This window comes from Nipponia nippon, unplaced genomic scaffold (assembly GCF_047370975.1).
Source record: "Nipponia nippon isolate SJK-2023a ecotype South Korea unplaced genomic scaffold, ASM4737097v1 scaffold_14, whole genome shotgun sequence".
Lineage (NCBI taxonomy): Eukaryota > Metazoa > Chordata > Aves > Pelecaniformes > Threskiornithidae > Nipponia > Nipponia nippon.
Window position 1 is genome coordinate 14351518 of NW_028262330.1, and position 19442 is coordinate 14370959.

The 19442-nt window shown below is 47.9% G+C and overlaps 1 protein-coding gene across 7 annotated transcripts in view; it reads left to right on the forward strand.

Annotated features, from left to right (window-relative positions):
• The window catches only part of GAS7 (growth arrest specific 7), a 108875-nt gene that overhangs the window by 44348 nt on the left and 45085 nt on the right, over nt 1-19442 (forward strand). For all 7 annotated transcript variants that reach the window (XR_015703220.1, XR_015703221.1, XM_087750797.1 and 4 more), the window contains exons 3-4: nt 16713-16784; nt 17803-17888. Coding sequence is in view for 5 of the 7 variants with exons in the window: in XM_087750797.1 (XP_087606923.1) it covers nt 16713-16784; nt 17803-17888 (158 nt within the window). In the remaining 2 variants the exon portion in view is untranslated. The remainder of the gene's footprint in view (nt 1-16712; nt 16785-17802; nt 17889-19442) is intronic.

The window sequence follows — 19442 nt, forward strand, 5'->3', positions numbered from 1 at the left end:
TAAGATTCAGAGTGAAAGATTAAATCTGTCTGAACCCCCTTTAAAGGGCTTGGGAAGGAGCCTTCCCCGAGCCAAGGAGCTTCCCAGCGCTGTCCACATGAGTGGACCTTGTGATGCAGACTTTCTCATGGAGGGCTCTCCTTAACAGGTGCAACAAGGCATAAGGTATGCTCGGAGAAGGAAGCTCTGTGTAGCACCTTGCCAGGAGAGGACAGCACTTTGGAGCGATAAGGGAAAGAGAAAGAACTTTCTGGTTATTTTTAGTCTAAGTGGTTTAGTTGAGGTTTTCTTTTTTTTTTTTTTCCACTTCCGTCTTTCACAAATGCTTTGCTGAAACTAGATGCCGTGAATAAAGTGTGTTATTAGAATTGTACATTAACATAGCTGCACTGGAAGGTGAGTTTAAGGCAATTTGGATAACAGCAAGGCACTCTTCACCAAAAGTTAAGGTAGATGCTTCAGCTGGGGGACCTCAGCAGTACACTGTCTGCTCCCAGCACCTTCTGCTGCCTGGAGCAGGTAGAGAGCTGGCACCAGAGGGGTGGACCCTCTGACATGCAGCAGAACACTGGGACACATCCTTGGACTGTAAGGGCTCCCAGGGACCTTGTTATATGGGGCTACACTGAAAAACGAGTTTTTCTTCTCCTCCGTTTGGAGCCTCCTGTCAGAGAGAACTTTACTTTTCAGTCCCAAAGTGGAAAGAAGCTCTGACTCCAGAGCAGTTTAGGCGTGTCCCCGTGTATGTCTCATGTCTCCTGTTATCAGGATCTACGAAGCTTCCTATTTAACAGGAAGAAACATGAAATTGTCCTGGAAAGGCTTGGTGGTTGCTATCTGTCATCAGCCAAAGACGGGTTCCCTCCCAGGCTCCTCTGAAGTGCTCTGTGTCGTTTCCTTCCGTTTCCAGGTGTAGAACCTGGACCTGGATCAGAATCACCATGCCAAATCAGGGGTGTCTTCTCCAGGTGCTGAAGCACCAAATTGTCTAAAGGGACTGTACAACTTCAGCTTTGTTATACTGGCTCGTACTTTATGTAGCCTTTTTTTTTTCCCTTGAAATTTTTTAATCCAAGAAGGGATTTCTATATCTCAACCATGATCTGAGCTCTGCTTGCTGAGAGAACGAATGGTTTCAGAGAGAAAAAGTATCACTGGTTATTCTTCTAGCTTACAGCAGGTCTGTCTGGCTGCTGTGGAGACTGTTTTTTGTGGGTTTTTTTCTCTTATTTTAAATAACTTAGAATATCCCTCCTATTGAAGCTTTTCTGTATTATTTGCTTTGCTCTTCTCCTACCCACCGAGGCTGAGCCAGGCAGTGGAGCTGAAGTAGAGGCAAGAGGCTATCTATCTACTTCTACTCAAGCCTGCAGAAATTTGAGAGGAGAAACTAATAATAGCTAGAAGAAGCACAAAGCTGTTCAGTGGACAGAGTGGGAGATGCTACTGCTCTTTCATAGGTAGTGTTCCGGGGGAAAAAGGAGCCAGAAAGTGAGCGGAGGGGAGGAAGGGCTCCTCTCCGTGACACAGAGCATCCAGGGGCATCCTCAGCTCTCCTCAGCTGGAGCCCTGCTAGCAGTTCCTGTGCGTTCTGCCTTGCCCGTGTGCTGTACACACCCTGGGGACCCTGTCCAGCTGCTTCCATCCAAGGATGCAGCTGCGGAGCCTCTGCCAGCAGCGTGCTGCTGCAGGAGCTGTCTCTGATCCTCCCACCTTTGCCAGAGTCCGGTGGTACCCAGACTTGGCCTGCCGCTAAACTCAGCTAATTGCTAGAGTGCTACATTGTGTTTTTTCCTTCAGGGCTGATGTTAGGTAGCAAATGTGGCAGGGCGTTTTTGGTTGAACAGCTCTCTGCAAGGTTTCCTGTAGCCTGAAGCCCACAAATGCATGCTCTTGCTTTCTTTTTATACATGTAACACATCCCTTAGGCATTGCTACCATGCATCCTCCCTTTGGTTGTCCCTTCCACCTTACGTCTCTCATGCATGAGGTAGAAGACAGTCACTTATCTCAGCCGTATGCTAAGCATATGTGGCAGCTCCAGGCATTGGGTTCCCTGTCTGTTCTTTTAAATGTTGTATTTGGACATCCTCTGAGTGGCCTGTCCTTCTCTTGCAGTACTCCAGCTGTCCTGTGTGCCCAGCCAGTTGCCCTCTGAGGCAGTGGGAGGCATATCGCGGAGCGGGGTGGGGTGGGGGTATTCACCGAGCTCAGGGCTGCGGCTGAGCCCTGCCTTGGGTAAGAGCACAGCCGAACATCCCCCCCGCCCCACTCGGGGGCTGCAGGGCGAAGCACCGCTTTTCTGAAGGTGGGTGCTAGCAAGAGCAGCCTTTCTTGGCGGGTTTACGGCAGTTTTAGCACTTCCATCATTGACAAGCAGTGGTCAGACAAGGTTTGTGCCCTCTCATGTGGTAGGATTGTGGCTAAACACCTATGCAGCATCCGGGCAGGGCAGGTCTGTGAGCAGAGACCCCCTCATGCAGGAAAGGCAGCTCATTTGCAGGAAGACAGGTCTTAAAAGCAGCAAAGGCGGTTTGAAAGCTGGCTAGAGGGAAAGCAAACTAAAGGGAAAGGGGACCATAGTTAAATTACAATAAGATGGTGCAAAACTGTTTGGCACATCATACTCAAAGCGTGGTAATCAATGGTCCCTTGTCAAAGGGAGGTTTGCACCGAAGGAAATCCTGCAGGGATCTGCCCGAGGCTTCGTTCTGGTCAGTATTTCCAGTAATGAATGGCGTGTTGACATCGAGAGTACTTATTCAAACGTTAACTTTAACCGAAGCTGGGACAGAACATGGTGTGCTGCACCGAACAGGCTCAGAATTCACAACCATCCTGCAGCGGAGGGCACGCACTGGAAGAGTAGGATGCTGTTCAGTAAAGATGCACTTAAGATTGGAGATTTCATCAGAAATAATTAAGTGACAAAGACAGGCAATGGAGCAGTTTACAGACAAAGTTGTAGGGGCTCTGGAGGATCTAAAACGGTGTGTGAGCCAGCAGTGTTGTGCTAGTACAAAAACAGCCAGCATTTTCTGTTGTATAAATAGGAATGTTGTCTGTGAGGCATGAAGTAAGCCTGTAAGCCTCCAGCTTTACAGGGAAATTATAAAGCCTCAGCTGGAATATTTTATCTTGTTTGGGCTCTAAACTTGAGGAAAGATGTGAGCCAGTTGGATAAAGCCCAGAAGAGAGTAGCAAGAATGATGGGAGATGTGGAAAACATGGCCTGTGGGCAAATGTTAAGAGATTGGGGCTGCCTGCCCTAAGAAAGCAAAGAGGTGGATGGGAACATGAATGTAGGCTTCAAGTGCATAAAATGCTGTTGCGGAGAAGACTGTTTGCAATGCCTGTTGTGACTGACAGTAAGACACAGTAACACCCTTCAGTTGCAATGAGGACAACTCTAACTCTTCCTAGCTCTCTGAGACAGTAAAGTGTGGGAGTAGGGAGTCGCCTGGGAGCCTGTATCCCTGGAGGTCTCTCACAGCAGGTTACGCAAAACCATGAAAAATCATGTTGGCCTTGCTTTGGGGCACAGCAGGGACAAAATGACTTCCTGAAATCCCTGTCAGGCCTGTTTTTTCAGTCTGTAAAGCCTAACCTGTATGAAAAATATTTATCAATGTAGAGGATGACAAATGCCTGGGACTCACATGGGAGTTGTTCTTTATTTGGTATCTGTGTTTCCCCAATTTTTACATACATCACATCTAAATAGGCTGTCACTCAACTGCTGGTTTGCTTTTTCTGGTTGTCTTAAGTCAAAGAACTTTAATATGTGTTCAGAGGAACATTTACTGTGCTTCATTTCGTGTTTACCCACATGCACCTGTGCTGAATGTTCCCACTGTGCTTTGGGACTGATCCTGCTCCTCCCTGGACAGTCCTGCCCTCCGGCTCCCCAGGGAAAGGCAGGTTTAGCCAGCAGCGTGCTGGGCAGCAGGCGCTGGTGGGCTCTGCACCGGGCAGTCAGTCTGCTGGGATGGGTCCACAGCTGGGAGCAGGGAGCGGACACGGCCTTTGAAGAAGGACAACAAGCAAAAGCTATACAAGTTTTGGTGCGGTGGGGCTCTGCCAGCTGAACCCTTTGTGTAGTTCTGCTCCCTTCTGAAAACAGGAGGTGTTGGGTGACCGGTCCATCCAACGAATTGCCTTTCTGAACATGCCTGGCACTGCACCATCTCTGCTTTAGCAAGCAACCGGCACCATTTACCTTCTTCCTCACATGGTGCAGAAGGCTTTCCTTGCATTAAATATGTTTTTTTGCTCTTGGTGCTTGAGCTATTCAGAGATGGGAACTCAAGTATGCATTCCCATTCCTGGGGAGGGGAAATGGGATTTTAGGGGTAAGTAACATCTTGATTCTTCTGAGCCTTGAAAATACAACAGAACCTTCCCCCACTGTGAGGCGTTAGTATTACTGACAGCTGTTTCCAGTGGTTAGTGTCCTTCCACGTTGTGCTTATCTGCCTGTGCTATCCCTACATCTTAGCTGACCATAATAGTATTTCCACCATGCGTGTTGCTGTGCGGTCTGATTTTCATTGTCTTTACATGAAAAACACAAGGAAGTTGGTTCTTAACTGGAAAGAAATAGAATTTATGAGACACTGTTCTTGTGTGGAAAAAAGATGTTATAAAAATCGGTAATGAAAGAATTGGGGTGACTCTGTACGGAACAAACAGATTTGCACAGGTAAATGAGCCAGCCGACAAAGACAGCACATTCCTGGCTATCTCCACTTGATGGCCCAACCACATAAACACTCCACAGTTATCATCCTTTGAAACTGGTTGGACTCAATCCTGAAACCATTTTAAAGGCCTGTGACCTGTAAAAGGTCTGCAGAATGAAGCACAAGAGAATTTCAATATACCTAAAATTTATTTTCACAGTATGGCCTGCTGTAGGAAGGTTGAGTCTGCATCAATTACATTACAGTCAGGATGCCTGGCGTCTGTCTTGTACAACATCTAGAGACATCCAAGCTTGTCATGTCAAAACATGAGAAAGAGCAGAGAGATGCAAGCCACTCTAGAACGCCTGGAAGACCCTTCTCTGTAGCAGTCATGGTCCTTATTTTGCATCATTAGCTCTGCAAGTCCTGTGCTGTAAGGAAGGACAGTTAGGATACCTCTCCTGGGATGTGGAGGGTTAAGTGCATGTTCACGCTCTCTGTTTAGACTCAGGACACCAGCAAGCAAGGATGATTGATAAACTGGAAAGAAGTGTGTGCAAAGGAGCTCATAGCTGTCAGGCTGCTGCTCATCAGAGTCCACAGCACTGAGCGGCCTCTAGGATGCTCACTCCTGTGCCCCTGGGTAGGCTTCACTATCCCTATCGCCGTCTGAGCAGGGCAGAGTTCGATTTGCCTGACCAGGTACCATCCGCAGGGTGGACAAGTCTATTTGAGTGGGATCTTCCAGTCTCACCATTTATCCATGAAAAGAAATGATTACCTTTACCTCTCCATTGTCTTCCTGATATAGGTGTCTAAAATAGCTAATGTGAGCTACACCCTGTAAGTGCCAGTCTCTCTTCATTGACTCTAAGGAGCGCTTCAGTGACAATACTGACTCCACAGACAGGTAAAGCTGGCTGTAGTGAGTCTCCCCAGGGACCTGAGCTTACAGCCTAGAACTGAAGGGGAACTTAAAAAACGTCCTCAGTTTCCTTGCATGGGATTACTGCCCCTTACTACTCGCACAGCAGAATGCAGCCATGATGGCGTCAGCAGGCACAGAGAGGGCTGCACAGTGAAATGGTCTCCTCCTGTCAGGTCATATGGTGAGCACACCTCCATTCACACCCAAAATATCCGCCCTGGCTTTCTTCCCCAGCAGCGCGGAGGATGCATAGGACATCTGTAAAATGCCGCACCCCATTTCTACACCGAGTTCCTACAGCTGTTGCAAGTGCCCAGGTGTGTTCACACGTGCGCACAAACACACGTCTGTCTGCATGTGTACTCGCACATCAGAGGGACAGCACTCTGGGGAAGATTCAGTGTCTGAAAAGCTGCAGTATTCCCGGGGGTTACTTGAATAACAGGAGCTGGAAGGCCAGGCCAATAGCTCTGCAAATCAGACCAGGGCAAAAGTATTTATCGAGGGGCAGGAAGCCTTGGCAGGTTTAGGAAATATCAGAAATATCAGAACTATGACCTGTTGGCATGGCAATGTTTGAGGAGAGAAATAAGTCTTTAGATACCTTCATTGCACAAGTACTAAGAAGAAGCTAGGAGGCCACGTGGGGGCTGGCAGGAAGGCAGTGGAAAGGAAAGGCAGGCTCTGCAAGTACAACTTCGGAGATGGAGACCACCTTCCCCGTAGCACACTTCGCCTCATTCAAGGTAGCCACAGCGTATAGCTTAGAGCTGGCCAGAGCTGCAGCTCAGTGTTGCAGAGCTGTAAGCCCCGTGGAAAGCTTTTCTACATGCTAGAAGCTACTAGGCCTGAGCTGAAAAAAACTGCATTTATGTGTGCAGTACTCATAGGCTTGATTCAGCAGATGGAGGGGAAATACTTTTCTGCTGTTGGAGCAATGAATGGAAGACCAGTGGTTACTCCGAGAAGTAACTCCCTAAGGGTGAGAAGGTCCTTCCCAGACCTGCAGTATTGGCTGTTCCTCAGCAGTCTGTCCCTGTGCCCTTGATCAATACTATTCTGACTTGAATATTTTATCCATCAAGTTTTAGATGCTGAAGTCTCCTCCTAGACAGTGTTTGGCTGTCTCCACACTCATGCTTCCCCAGTTTCTCCAGCCTCAGCATTACTACCCACAGGCACGCAGCCCCTAGCACTACCACAAGCCCTCCAGGACGCGTGCTCAGTCCATGTTGTCCCACGCCCACTGCGTGTGCCAAGGGAAGAGGAATTGGCTGTTTGAAGTGTGTAAGCAGCAACCTCTTGTCCCCATCTCCTGAAGCTCCTGCTGCCGTGCAGAGGACGTCTCAGTGACTCCGGATGGGGAGGGCATGGTGGGCAACCCACCCCTCTCTAGCCTGATCCTTCCCAGTGCCCAAGAGGGGTTTGTAGGGATGGCTGCTGCTGCGTTCCGGGGATGGGGAAGGGTGTTGGCAGCTGGGGGTGATGACAGCTGATGGACTAAGGGAGAAGGGGTCTGTATATCCCAAGGGCAAGGGGGGAAAAAAGTCTAGCGGGACTGGAAAGAGTGTAAAACACCCTCGTGCACAGCTTCCGTGCTTCTTCTGAACCAACCTGGCTGCCCATCGACTTCCCTTATTGCTTCAGAAAAAAGATGAACACAAGTTTTTTGTTATTTCTTCCTCACCAGAACTGTGCTGGCCTTTTTGTTGGTTTTACCTGAGCAAACAGTGGTGGGCTGCATCCTTTGAGGCCAGCTGTCCATCTGCACTCTCCTTGGGCTCACAGGTCAGTTCCAGTGTTGACCTGTTTGGAGAAACATGAAATGAGGCCTCCAGAAACCGCCAGTTATCTTGTGGCCTTCGTATTTCAAGTGAGCTGGCTCAAGTCGCAGCTTGATAAATATCCCAGTGCTTTATGCACGCTCCTCCATCTCTGTCTGTGACTCAGGTGAGGGGTTGTTGTGTGTGGTCGTACTGAAGAAAAGCCAGTAAGTGTTTATGCGAAGTGCTGTAGACCTCTTGTTGGCCCCTCAGGGCCTGTGACCGTTTCACCAATCAGCCAAGATTGCCTGTACCTGGCTGTGTCCTGGGGTGTCCCTGTCCATTCCCTTCCCAAGACAGGTACCATTGCAGCAAGTCAGCCAGAACCTCTGTTGTTCTGCTGGAATTTCAAGAAGTAAATGTCCCCAGGCTGGTCTGGGTTGCAAAACCGCTGTGTGTGAAGCTTCCAAAACTTCTCATGTATATGAGCTAATGGGAAGACTGTGAATAGGAAGAAACCCTGTCTGGGAGAGAGGGCAAAGAGACAGAGTGCTGACATTTATATTCAACCCTGAGCACATCTGGACAACCTGTGGGTCATTTGGGGACAGGTGCAGGCAAGGTGAAATCATTTCTGCCCTCGATATCTCCTACCTGACAGTCCCTGTGAAATAACTATGTTTATTTACTTGCTGCTGTTTTGGGGGTTGGCAGCAGGCTTCTAGCTGGCATTTTCAAAGCCCAAAGCAAGGAAAATAGCACTGCTCTCCCCTGCCTGTATTTCTTTACAATGCTTTGTGTTTGGTTCAGGCAGCTTCAGGACTGCTGGCAACGTAATGCAGCTTACTAGGGCTGAGCCTCTCCCCTTTCCCAGGAGATTCCCTGGCATCATCTGAAACAAATGTATATTTCTGAAGTAATTCCCTAGTATGACGTTTTCTTATCAATAATAATTGTAGTTCTGTGTTGTGATTACAAATGAGAGGAGACGTGAGTCCGAGCACAAGTGATGGGGAAGGACGTACAGACATAGGGTAGGAGGGGTAAATGAAGGGGCAGAGAAGGTGAGAAGCAGTCAGGGTGTGGGGGGGGAGATGCTCTCCAGTCCTTGAAAGGTGTAAAGAATTGTGTGCTTCAGAACCATCTTCTGTGCATGCACAATACTTACCCATCTTTAAGAAAACTGGGCTGAGCGATCTCCTCTGACACCCCATTAATCCTCTTTTCAGATGTGAGACTGTTGTAAGCCATTGACTGAATGGTGCTGGCAGAGCAGATGATACTGCACACAACCTGGGCTGTAAGAGAACGCGGGAGGGTTTCCATGCTGCTCGGCAGGGGTGGCCTCGGTGTGTTTTCTGAAAGGGGAGCCCTAGGATCACACTGCCATGCTGAGTTTGAGAGTACCATGTGCCCAGAATGCGCAGCTACTATGTGGTTAACCATACGGTTGCTCAGTGTCTTTGGGAGTGGTTTACAACTGTGCGTGGGTGGTAGATTCAGCAGGAAAATATTTGATTATGCTGAAGTAATTCTCTGATGTGCTGCAGCTGTAATACCTCTTGCATTAGTCAAACAATAGCACTCCAGCTACCTTGTCCATCACATTAAAGATGACTTATATACTTATGACACAAGTGTGCGTGTGGCTTGCTGCCATCTTGCATTCTCAGCTGAGGTCAGCCTTCGATGGTGTGTCCTTATTTCCAGGCTTTTCTTGTCTGTGGTGTTATGTCCTTCCCATTTACTAAACAGCTTTCTGTCTCCTGGAAAGCAGGAATTCTGCTTTCACGTTATCTTGATCCTAATTAAGGTCCATATATTCTCATTGTCACAAACACCATTAGTAAAATGCCACCTGCAAAAGCAAGTTCTGGGGCACGGACTTTCAGCAGTTGTTTCATTGAAAGGAATCTCAAGTCCAGCACTTCAGAGTTTAGGAAATTTTTCTTGATCTGCCTGAAAAAATACATATTACTTAGCATCCTCCTGGTACCACCAGCCAGCTTTTCTGTTTCTGTCCTCCTGGATACCCTTTCCTGCTTATCTTTCTTCCTCTGAAGTTCCTAACTCCAAGCAAGCCTCTGATCCAACTGTGCAGCCTGCAGCCTGCCTGCTGACCCCAGGACGAGCAGAAACAACAGATTGTGCTTTTCTAGCCAGTGCCCAAACAATAGCTGAAAACTCAGTGCCATAAACACGTTGCATTTCCCTCGCAAACCTAGTGCTTAGGGACATTAAACATCCCATGGCTCATGAGCAGCATGGTGCTGTCCTTGTCTTGCAAGTAAATTTCCCAGGACACCAAACCAGTATCTGCTAAAACATCCCAGTCTGAGTGGTTAAGTGCTGATAGGGCTAAGCACCATTGGAATCCACAGCTGGAAACTCCGTTAATCTTCATCCTCCTTGTGCCTTGTCCGTGGGCGGTTGTCATGAGCAGTGCCTGACACAACATGGGCAGGTAAGAGGTGGTGACAGTGGTTGTGGTCATCTTGTACGCAGCACCTTTGTCATTAGGGCACTCACCGGGTCAGAGAATACCCACGGAAACTCAAAGGGACTTTTGCATGTTTTGAGGTTCTCCATCCTAAAATATATCATTCACTACATTTATGTCTCGTAGCTTCTATGCAATGCCAGAGCTGAGAGGACTGTAACATCAGTATGTTGCAAGCTCAACTATTCTTTCCTAAGACACATAATTTTTAAGCATTGTAAGCTCATAAAAAGGATTAAATTAAGAAGCACCAGGTGCAAAGGAAACCTCCCTACTGCACCATTGTAAGCTAGACCTTAATCAAGAATATGAAAGCAATTTTAATAATGCTGCATTTCACTGGGTAATTGGAGGATGACAACAGACTAAGTAGGAGAATTTTCTACCCTCCGATCACACAGTGATATTTGTGTTTTCGCTGGTGCTGTTGTGAGTGGGGAGGGGAACGGGGTGAATACAGAGTGGGCAGTTCTCCAGAGGAAATGCATGAGAGCGCCATCCCGGCAGCCCAGCACAGCTTGGAATGAATCTGGCTAAGGGTGGCACTAAGGCTATTAGTAACAGTTGGTCATTTTGTAATTTCACCTCCAACCTTTACCAAATCTTGAATTCTTTATTTTCAGGGAATAAACAAGACTTACTTTATCTTTGTTTGGTTAGAAAGCAACCTCTAAGTGAGCTGATAGCATGCCGTTTCTTTGAGAGAGATGACCCAGTAGTTTGGATAGACTGGTATGTTCCTGAGCTCCTGCCCAGCATGCCTTGTCATGTCCCTGAGAGACGAGGTGCGTGTGTCAGCCTGGGGCTCAGCAAAGCCAGATGCGTTAAAGGGGCTCTCTCCTTGAAGACAACCAGTACTGCAATGCTGGAAAGCTGTGAGGAAGTTCACCACTTGCAGGCAATTCTTGCCTCTTGTGAAGTACTTCCTAGACGCGCAGTGAGAGATCAGTGGATGGAAGAATATAACCACGGCCTGCTCTAGTACTTCCTCCGCCTAATATTTTTCCATTTCTCTGAGTCACTTAAGGAGCTTGGAAGGATTTAGTCTGTGGGTTGAGGTTTTTCTTTCATATCTCACCAGCTACGGTCAACACCTACTCCAACTAAACTTATGAACTGCAGCTGAAATAGTAAGTCATCTGTGGAGACACCTAAGAGATGTCAAACATTTTCATTACATGGTTTTTCTTGTACAGATAAAACTTTTTAGTGGCAGTTTCCCTCTGATACGGGATGCCTTAGCGAAAGGGTGCTATAGAAACCTGCCCTGGTGAAGTGGCCTAAAACCTGGAAAAATAAAGTGTGTCTCAGAAAATGCTGGAAATAACATTATTATCACTAATAAGCCTGCAATGAAGGGCTCGCTTTTGTTGCATGGTGTTTGCAAAAGGAGGAGCACGGTACAGGTCCCAGTGCTCATTTTGAAAGATCAAGTAAGGACTGTTGTCAGCAGCTTTTCCCATGCTGTTGAGGTAGCGACAGGCCCCTTTACCCACAACACATGGACAGGAGATTTCAAGAACTCTTGGATGGTGCCTGTCTCCATGGTGCTGTTTCGGGACCGAGGATAAAAGCTGTGTGGCAGCCTCAGTCTCTTTTTGATTGAACTGCCTGTGGGATGGAGCTGGATTTCAGTTCTGACACTGCAACTCCTGCTGAACTAGTTCAGGCACTACATGGTGCTCTGCTTTCAGCACTTGCGAGATTGAATCTCATGGTTCATGCAGGTGCAGAGATTTGCATCTGGCACTTCTGCCTGCTTTTTGTGTCTCTTTTCGTTAGGCATGAGGATGGAAGTAAAGGCCAGGGCCCTGGGAGGCCCATGGAGGAGCGTGACCTCGCAATGCAATGAGAAGACACCGTGTAGAGGACCATGTTGCGGTTCAGAGGCTTGTGCGTAGGCTGATTGTTTGGGCCTTTTGAGCTGATGTTGCTATAGGTGACCCAGTTTCAGTACTGCAGGGCTCACTGGACCAAAACGTTGGAGCACAAAGATGAACGTGCTGCTGTGCTGAATCAGGAGAGTCCTCAGGCTCTGGCCTGCAGGAGGCCAGGAGGGGAGAGCCAGGATGGTTCCTCCTGGCCCGGAGTCAGTTCTGTGAACTGACGCAGAGGTGAGACCTCCTCACTCCAGTGAAACAAAATCTCCTTGTGCTACATGTCCTCTACGGAACAGGAGGAAAACATGTTAATTGTACTCTCATTCACCCACTCCTTCTGCTTCTGAAGTTTTGAATGGCTTACTCCAGTCTCAAGGCATTGCAAGTGGTTTCCTTACGTGCACAAACCCACACACTCCTCCTGCCTCTCCTTTGGGCTGTTTTCTCCCACACACGATATCAAGAAATGAAGTGCCATGAAACCCTTTCTGATTCATCACAAATATGGGGAAGATCTTAGTAAGAAATGGGAGATGAGGTGCGAGAGCACTGACGGCACTTTGTTGTCGGCTGGCGAGGTGAGGTTTGCTTCCAGCAGAGCCAGCTGGAGCGTGGTGGCTTCAGGCAGCCTGGAGGTTTGGACTGGGGAGCGCAGTATGGTGCTGTTAAAGGACACCTGTTTCCAAAGCAGGGCTGTTTGCACGCCCTTCGACTCACAGGTCCAACCAATCTTTGCACTTTGGGGAGCAACGGACAGGCAGCAAACCTTGCTGAAAGCCTATGGAGATGCAGCGGAGCAGCAAAGGAAGGCTAGGAGGTTCACAAACTGTCTGCACATATGGGTGATTGCTACATGCCATTGGCTAGAGCAAAGTGAATCCGAAAAAGATGAGGTAAGACTGTGGGGCCTGTTCTACCCTACTGTGAATATCACTTCTAATTCTGCGCGTTTTCAGGAACAGTTTGGGAGAAGCTTGCAGGGCTTCTTCTTGTGTCATTGAGGAGGGGAGGACCTGTTCTGTTGCTGTTTTTCATCCATGTCAGAGTGACCTGTGCAGCCTGCACAGCTTCATGTTATTCAGGACAGAATATTGCAATAGATTTATTGCTATTAAAACCAAAACAAACTCCAAACCTATTTATAAAGACGTGAGATAGCACCAGCAGTCGGGTGACACGTTGTAGCTGCTGCAGATCCTTAAGACCAGGGAAAGTTTCTGTGCAGTAAGCAGACCCAGAAGTCCTCTGGCTTGCTCTGCCCTGTTCTCGTAGTTTTGGCCAATGAAACTATGGCGCATTTAGCTCCTAAAATAGCACTACAGATGACACCATGCAGAGGTACTAAATCCATTCCTGAAAGCAATATAAGCACCCTAGGAGGAATCATGCTAGACCTTAAAGCCCTGATATTTGGCTGATGTATGTTCAGACTGGAAAGCAGCTGCTTTGACCTCGGAGTGCTACTGGATTCATGGACACAAAATTCCTTCTTCAACTGCTACGCTTTGATCCCAAAAGCTGTCTGCACTGGGACCTGCTCAGAAGCTGTGTTTCTTGACTAACATGAGGTCCCGGAGTGTGTGGCTCTCCGAAGGCCGGGCACATCATGTCACTTCTCATTCTGCCAAACAGATGCAAAGTGAACTTTCTTGCCCCAAACACCACAGGTTTCCGCTTTCCTTTGGGAGGAAATGTTTAACCACATCTGTGAAAACCCTCTTTGGTTCTGTTGGCACGTATCACTTGGGTCTTGTACCTATTTTTCCTCTCATTACATCATTTCAGTTTGAACAAGTGGCTTTCTACTGCCTTGCTGTTTAGTAGCGAATTTCCAGTTATCTCCCAGGGCTGCAGGACTTCTTTCTGTTCAGAGGCCTCCTGCACAGTCCAGAGAGTGACAGGGAAACTACTGATTATTCCTTCCCCTTGTTGGCTAAATGGAATAACTAACATGTGGCTGATAAGGGAGGACAGAACTTGTCAGTGTTGGTCTGCCAGTGCTAAATTACGCTCTCACGGAGTGAGAGGCTTTAGCTTGTCTCCAACATCCTCTCTGGAAAATTGGGTGGTATATAAAATCTTGTCCGATATTGAATCTGTTCCTAATAGCAGTGATCATTGTTTTACCACAGGGTTACAACTGGTCTTCAGATTTTGCAAGCACCAGCATCAAAGGCTGCATTTGGTACTCCAACACGAGGCTCTGTCTTGGCTATATCAAACAGGGTGTTACCTCTCACCAAGCCTTTTCTAGTTTTTTCTAGTTGTGGAAGAAATCAAACCCCCCTGTTCACTTCTAACCGTGACTAAGCTGCAGAGAAATTGTAATGTTACAGTATGAGTAAATTTAGTTGCTTCCAGCAGATGGCATTACAGCAGTGCAGTCCTGATGGAGGCGAGTTCCTCTCCCGGCGCAGTAATCCCTCTGCTACTCTGTACACAGAAGTGGTTGGGTTTTTTTTCCTCCTAGCACTCAAAATAAATGGGGTTAAACAGATTCTTGTTCTTTTCATTTCCTATCCAATAAAAGATGTTATTTCTATCATATGCATCTTTATAGCATTTTTTGCTTTATTTTTCAGTGTGCCTAACTCCACAATCACTTTATTTTAGAAAATTTGTCAAGACACTGAATGTTTTGGATTGTATTCACAAATATGCTCACCACTGGGCACGTGTAAAATTTCTGCCCTCAAGTTGTGCATCTGGGCAGTCTGCATGGCAGAGGGGAAGAATTAGGTACTTCGCACCAGCTCCACAGCAGCTAGCGGGCAAAGCAGAGACCAGTTACAAGAAGCAGCTGGTAATTTTAACCAATTAATTAAATTTCAAATATATTTGTTAAGTTTTTAGGTACATTCCTCTGTACGGTCTCACAAATGCAAAAATATTGCAGACAGGTATGCTTGTATAAAAAAACCCAAGCCAAATAGGAAGGCAGCTGTTTTTACTGCCGATGTCAAAGTCAGTTCTGACGAAGCCACGGTACCGCGCTGACGGCGCTTGGGCGTAGCAAGAGTGGACATCACAGCCCCTCCACACAGATCTCCAAAAGCCATTCTTTAAAACACTTGTCTTCAAGTCAACTTACTTCTGTTATTCATTAATCAACAATTTACATTAGAAAAAAAATCTACCAGAACCATGGGTAGCATATTCTATTGTTTACCTTTGCATTACAATAAATGTAAATAAGAATTTGTCTTTATTTAACCATGCACTTGGGTATTTTAAGCCAAGACAAGCTGACTCATAAAAGACAACTCTTAGCATTTGATTTTCCTTCTGTTTAGTTAAAACACATTCCAATTCTTCCTTATTGACCTAGTGTGGAATTTATTAACTTACTACCCAATTCACAAAAAGCTGAGTAAAATTAAAATATTGCCCCGTGATTCATCAAAGCTTCTAGTCCACCAGGTTTTGCACTTGCAAGGAAAAAAAAAGCTCAAAGTATTTTTCTTTGCAAGCAAAAGCGTGCTGTGGCTCGGGGAGGAGGGGAGAGAGGGGGAGGCAGGACGCAGGGCGTGTGTCTGGAGGGTCTGGGCATCGCAGGTGCAGGGGATGGCGCCGTCCCCCGTTTGGGATCTGTAATCCTCAGTCCTTTCCTGAAATAAGGAACCTAGCGCAACCCTTGAGGACACCTGTATGTGTAGATATGTGCATGAATGTATATATAAAGACAGACAAAGCAGTACTCCCTTCTTTACCCAATAGGCCTTTTCTGCTTCTTGAAGCACGTTAGCGTTCCATTGCTCAGATAAGCACTCATCCCGGAGAGGAGGCCGTACCTGCCCCGATGGACATGCTGACTGCCAGCCCCTCAGCTCTTCCACCCAGGAGCTCTCTCAGCCGCTCCTGCCCCGTTACCGCTTGACCATGTTCATCCAGAACAGAGAGATGCAGGATTTCAGGCTCTGGCAGGCTTGGATGGCTGTTGGTTGGGATTTTGGGAATGACAGTTTCAAATGAAGTGGCCAAAGTAGTCCTTTGACTTGATTACACTAACTTGCTTATTTTCTTATTTGATATTGGCAGGCGGTCAGTATTATTTATTTGGTTTGGTACCAAAGTGTTTATTCAAAAGGAATGGTGGCTTGGGCTTTCTAGCTAGACTTCTCCAGAAGTTGCTGTTCTAACTCCTCTGTCTGCTGTTCGCAACTTTTACAAAGTTTTGCAATTAAATCTTCTGTATTTAGCATGTGGTCAAAAATAATTTTCCATTTGCTGAGAAAATGAGGAAAATGGTTAAACTACAGAGGAAACCGGGAGGGGAGAAGCAGCAGCAGTCTTCTGAGTATCAAAACTGGTGTGACATACATGTGCATATCCCAGCTGCTAAAGGGCCCGAGCGGAAAAAAGGAAATTTGCCAGGGAAATAATAGTTTTTTTGAGGGAAAAAAATGCTATGGTCTGTGCATATGTCACTAAAACCACATCTCTGAGTCATTCACAGCTGCCTTTCATGCGGAGAGCAGGAGCAAAGGCACTGCCACCGCTTGGTCCTTGTTCCCAGGGTAAGGGCCACGACTGGCTGTGCTGCAGCTCCCTGTCCACAGTGGGCTGCAGGTAGGACCCCACACTGGGCTTGATCTAACTACACCTGGAAATGCCGTCTGTGCAGATTACAGGCAGTGATCCGTGTGTCCAGCTGTAGCCCTGCTTTCTTGAGCACGGCCCTGGGGCAGACCTGCACTGGAAGAACCAGTGATGCAGCTCCCAGTCTGCTCTGTTCCCACCCATCCCAGCTGGCTGCCAAGGGAGCGGGGGCTGGGAAGCGACAGCAGAAAGAGCTGGGAGGAGACGGGGAGTGCAGGGAGGTGCAGGCACCCCCCTGACAGGGTGCGAACCTGGGTCAGAGAACACTGAGGGTCAGACCCATTTGCACGTGTGTAATAGACATAATTGGTGTGTGCAAGACCTCCATCAGCCTTACACTGATGTTTTCTTCAACAGAAACGACCTGGGAGCGGCCAAGCAGTGTGCCTGGGACTCCAAAGAGCCCTGTGTCACAGAAGAGTTCTGCAGGTACTGTTTGATGCTGTGCCTGACCACTGCACTGGGTGACTCTGCTTTGCTACCACTCAGCAGAGCAAAGAAAAATGCTGTGATTACATGGGATGTATATTTAATGTGCACGGTCACGTGAGTGTAGCAGAGTAAACGTGGTGGGGCTTTCTCTTCTGATACATAGGTCTTCTCGCCTGCTGTTTCCCTACTGATGCATCTTCTGGCGGGTTGTCTGAAGTGCTGCTCAGAGCTGGGATGGCTCCTTCCTTGGAGGCAGATGGTGGCCCAGCGAGTCAGCGGGGCTGCCGGCTCTGGGAAGGAAGGACGGGCTGCCCTTCCCGGTCCTGCTTTCTGCCGGGGCAGGGCAAGCAAAAGCTGCAGAGGAACACGGGCTGGCTGTAGTTTTTCACACAGAGCACATGTGCAAAACGAAGCGTTTTAGGAAGTGGTAGCTACAGGGTTGACTACTTCACCTCTGTCCTGACTTGAAGTTGCAGGGAATCAAGTAACAGAGAATCAGCTGCATAACTGATAAAGCATAAAGCACCGTACAGCTGTATACATGAACCATAAACATCTTAGACGGCTTGCTTTCTTAACATGAAAAGCCCATCTCCATTAAACCAGTGCTTTTTACATACCCTACTTCTTCAAACACATCGTTTTACCAAACAGCGCTATGGGAACTGTTTTGAGTTTGGGGGTCTCTTTTTCTTGGCTCTTTGCAGCTCAGTAACTCCTGTCGTAACTCCTGGTAGGAGCCTGCTGCAGGATCCTGAGGGTGGAGTGGGCTGAGCTTCTGCAGAGTCTGGTTCTGGGGTCTTTCTGGGTTGGAGCTAACACATCCCATTGCCAGCCTGTTAGGATGGGGAAAAGCATCTGTAGTTTCTTAGGCTGGAGGCAGTGAACACTGGTGACTCAAAAAAGGCACCATGATTTATATCTGTATATTCAATTATGTGATTAGTTTTTAAAATATGCAATTATTCGTTTGCTACCGGCAGCAAGCCTGCTAACTCTCCATCTGTTCTTACAGTGAATGGCTACCACATCTCTGGGACCCCGGTACACCAGCTCGACTCTGGTCATATCAGCCTCCGGAAAGCCAGTGGGGACCCCCAGGTAAGTTCTGGGGAAAAAGCCAAACAGTGGTACCCAAGAATAAATGGGTCTCCACTTACGTAGTTTAGGAATCTGCCCAGAACAGGAGATCAAGAGACATTTTCTTTTAGAAACTGTCAAATCAGACAGATCTGTTGCATCTAGAATACTGTCGTGGTTTAACCCCAGCCGGCAGCTAAGCACCACCCAGCCGCTCGCTCACTCCCCCCCGGTGGGATGGGGGAGAGAATCGGAAGAGTGAGAAAACTTGTGGGTTGAGATAAAGACAGTTTAATAGGCAAAGCAAAAGCTGCGCATGCAAGCAGAGCAAAGCAAGGAATTCATTCACTCCTTCCCATCGGCAGGCAGGTGCTCAGCCATCTCCAGGAAAGCAGGGCTCCATCACGCGTAATGGTTACTTGGGAAGACAAATGCCACCAGTCCAAATGTGTCCCCCCCCCTTCCTTCTTCTTCCCCAGCTCTATATGCTGAGCATGACGCCCTGTGGTGTGGGATGTCCCTTGGGGCAGCGGGGGGCAGCTGTCCCAGCCGTGTCCCCTCCCAGCTCCCTGTGCCCCCCAGCCTCCTCGCTGCTGGGGTGGGGGGAGAGGCAGAAAAGGCCTTGACTCTGTGTCAGCACTGCTCAGCAGGAACGAAACCATCCCTGTCTTATCAGCACTGTTTTCAGCGCAAATCCAAAACACAGCCCCATACTAGCTACTGTGAAGAAAATTAACTCTATCCCAGCCAAAACCAGCACAAATAATTAGTCTTTGTGTCCAACTGGTAAAACAGTACAAAACGCGAAGATACTTTGGACTTTTTTGTCCTATCACTGCTTTCTGAAAAATCCACCAGGCCGCTTTAGTCACTATGAACAACCAGCCCTACAAATTCTCCTGCCATTCCAGCCTGAAGCCTGGGCCTGCCTCCAGCACAGTCCTCTCTCTAGACTTGCACATCTGCCCATGTCTGTATCTCATTGTATTTTCTTGCAGCTCCAGCCTTCCTTCCCAAAGACAGTATTCACAAGGAATTTGTCCGAAGCTTTTTTCTCAATTACTTCATCCATTCCTGCATGTCCTTTTACAGGCGCTCCTCTGTGCCTTACATAGCCCGTGCCTCACCCATCTCGTCACCCCAGGCTAGTGTTCAAGATGCTGACCCTGCCTGTTTGTCCAAATTTTCAATAAATATCCCTGCACTTTTTCTCGCACCACTTCATGGCCCCGGGAGAGTCTTCCCCGCAGGTCTGCAGATGCAGCACAGGGCCCTCTTCCAGCTCCTCCATGAAACTCGTTGCTCCCTGCCAAAACACCACCAGTTGAACAGCAGGCGGTTGCACTCCTGTTGGGTTGTGCTTCCCTGCCCGCTGGCGTTTTTCCCCCGGTGGTACCGGACCTGACTTCTCCATTTCTGTATTAACTGGTAGGTTCTTCTGCAGTGCAACTACTTAAATGCTCCCAGTGAAACGCGTGTTTGATTTGCGTGCTGCTACCCTGCTGACCTGGGCTGCCTGTTGCTCTCAGCGTCCCTCTGATGTTCCCTATTTCTTGGTCTAAATTTTGTGTTGAC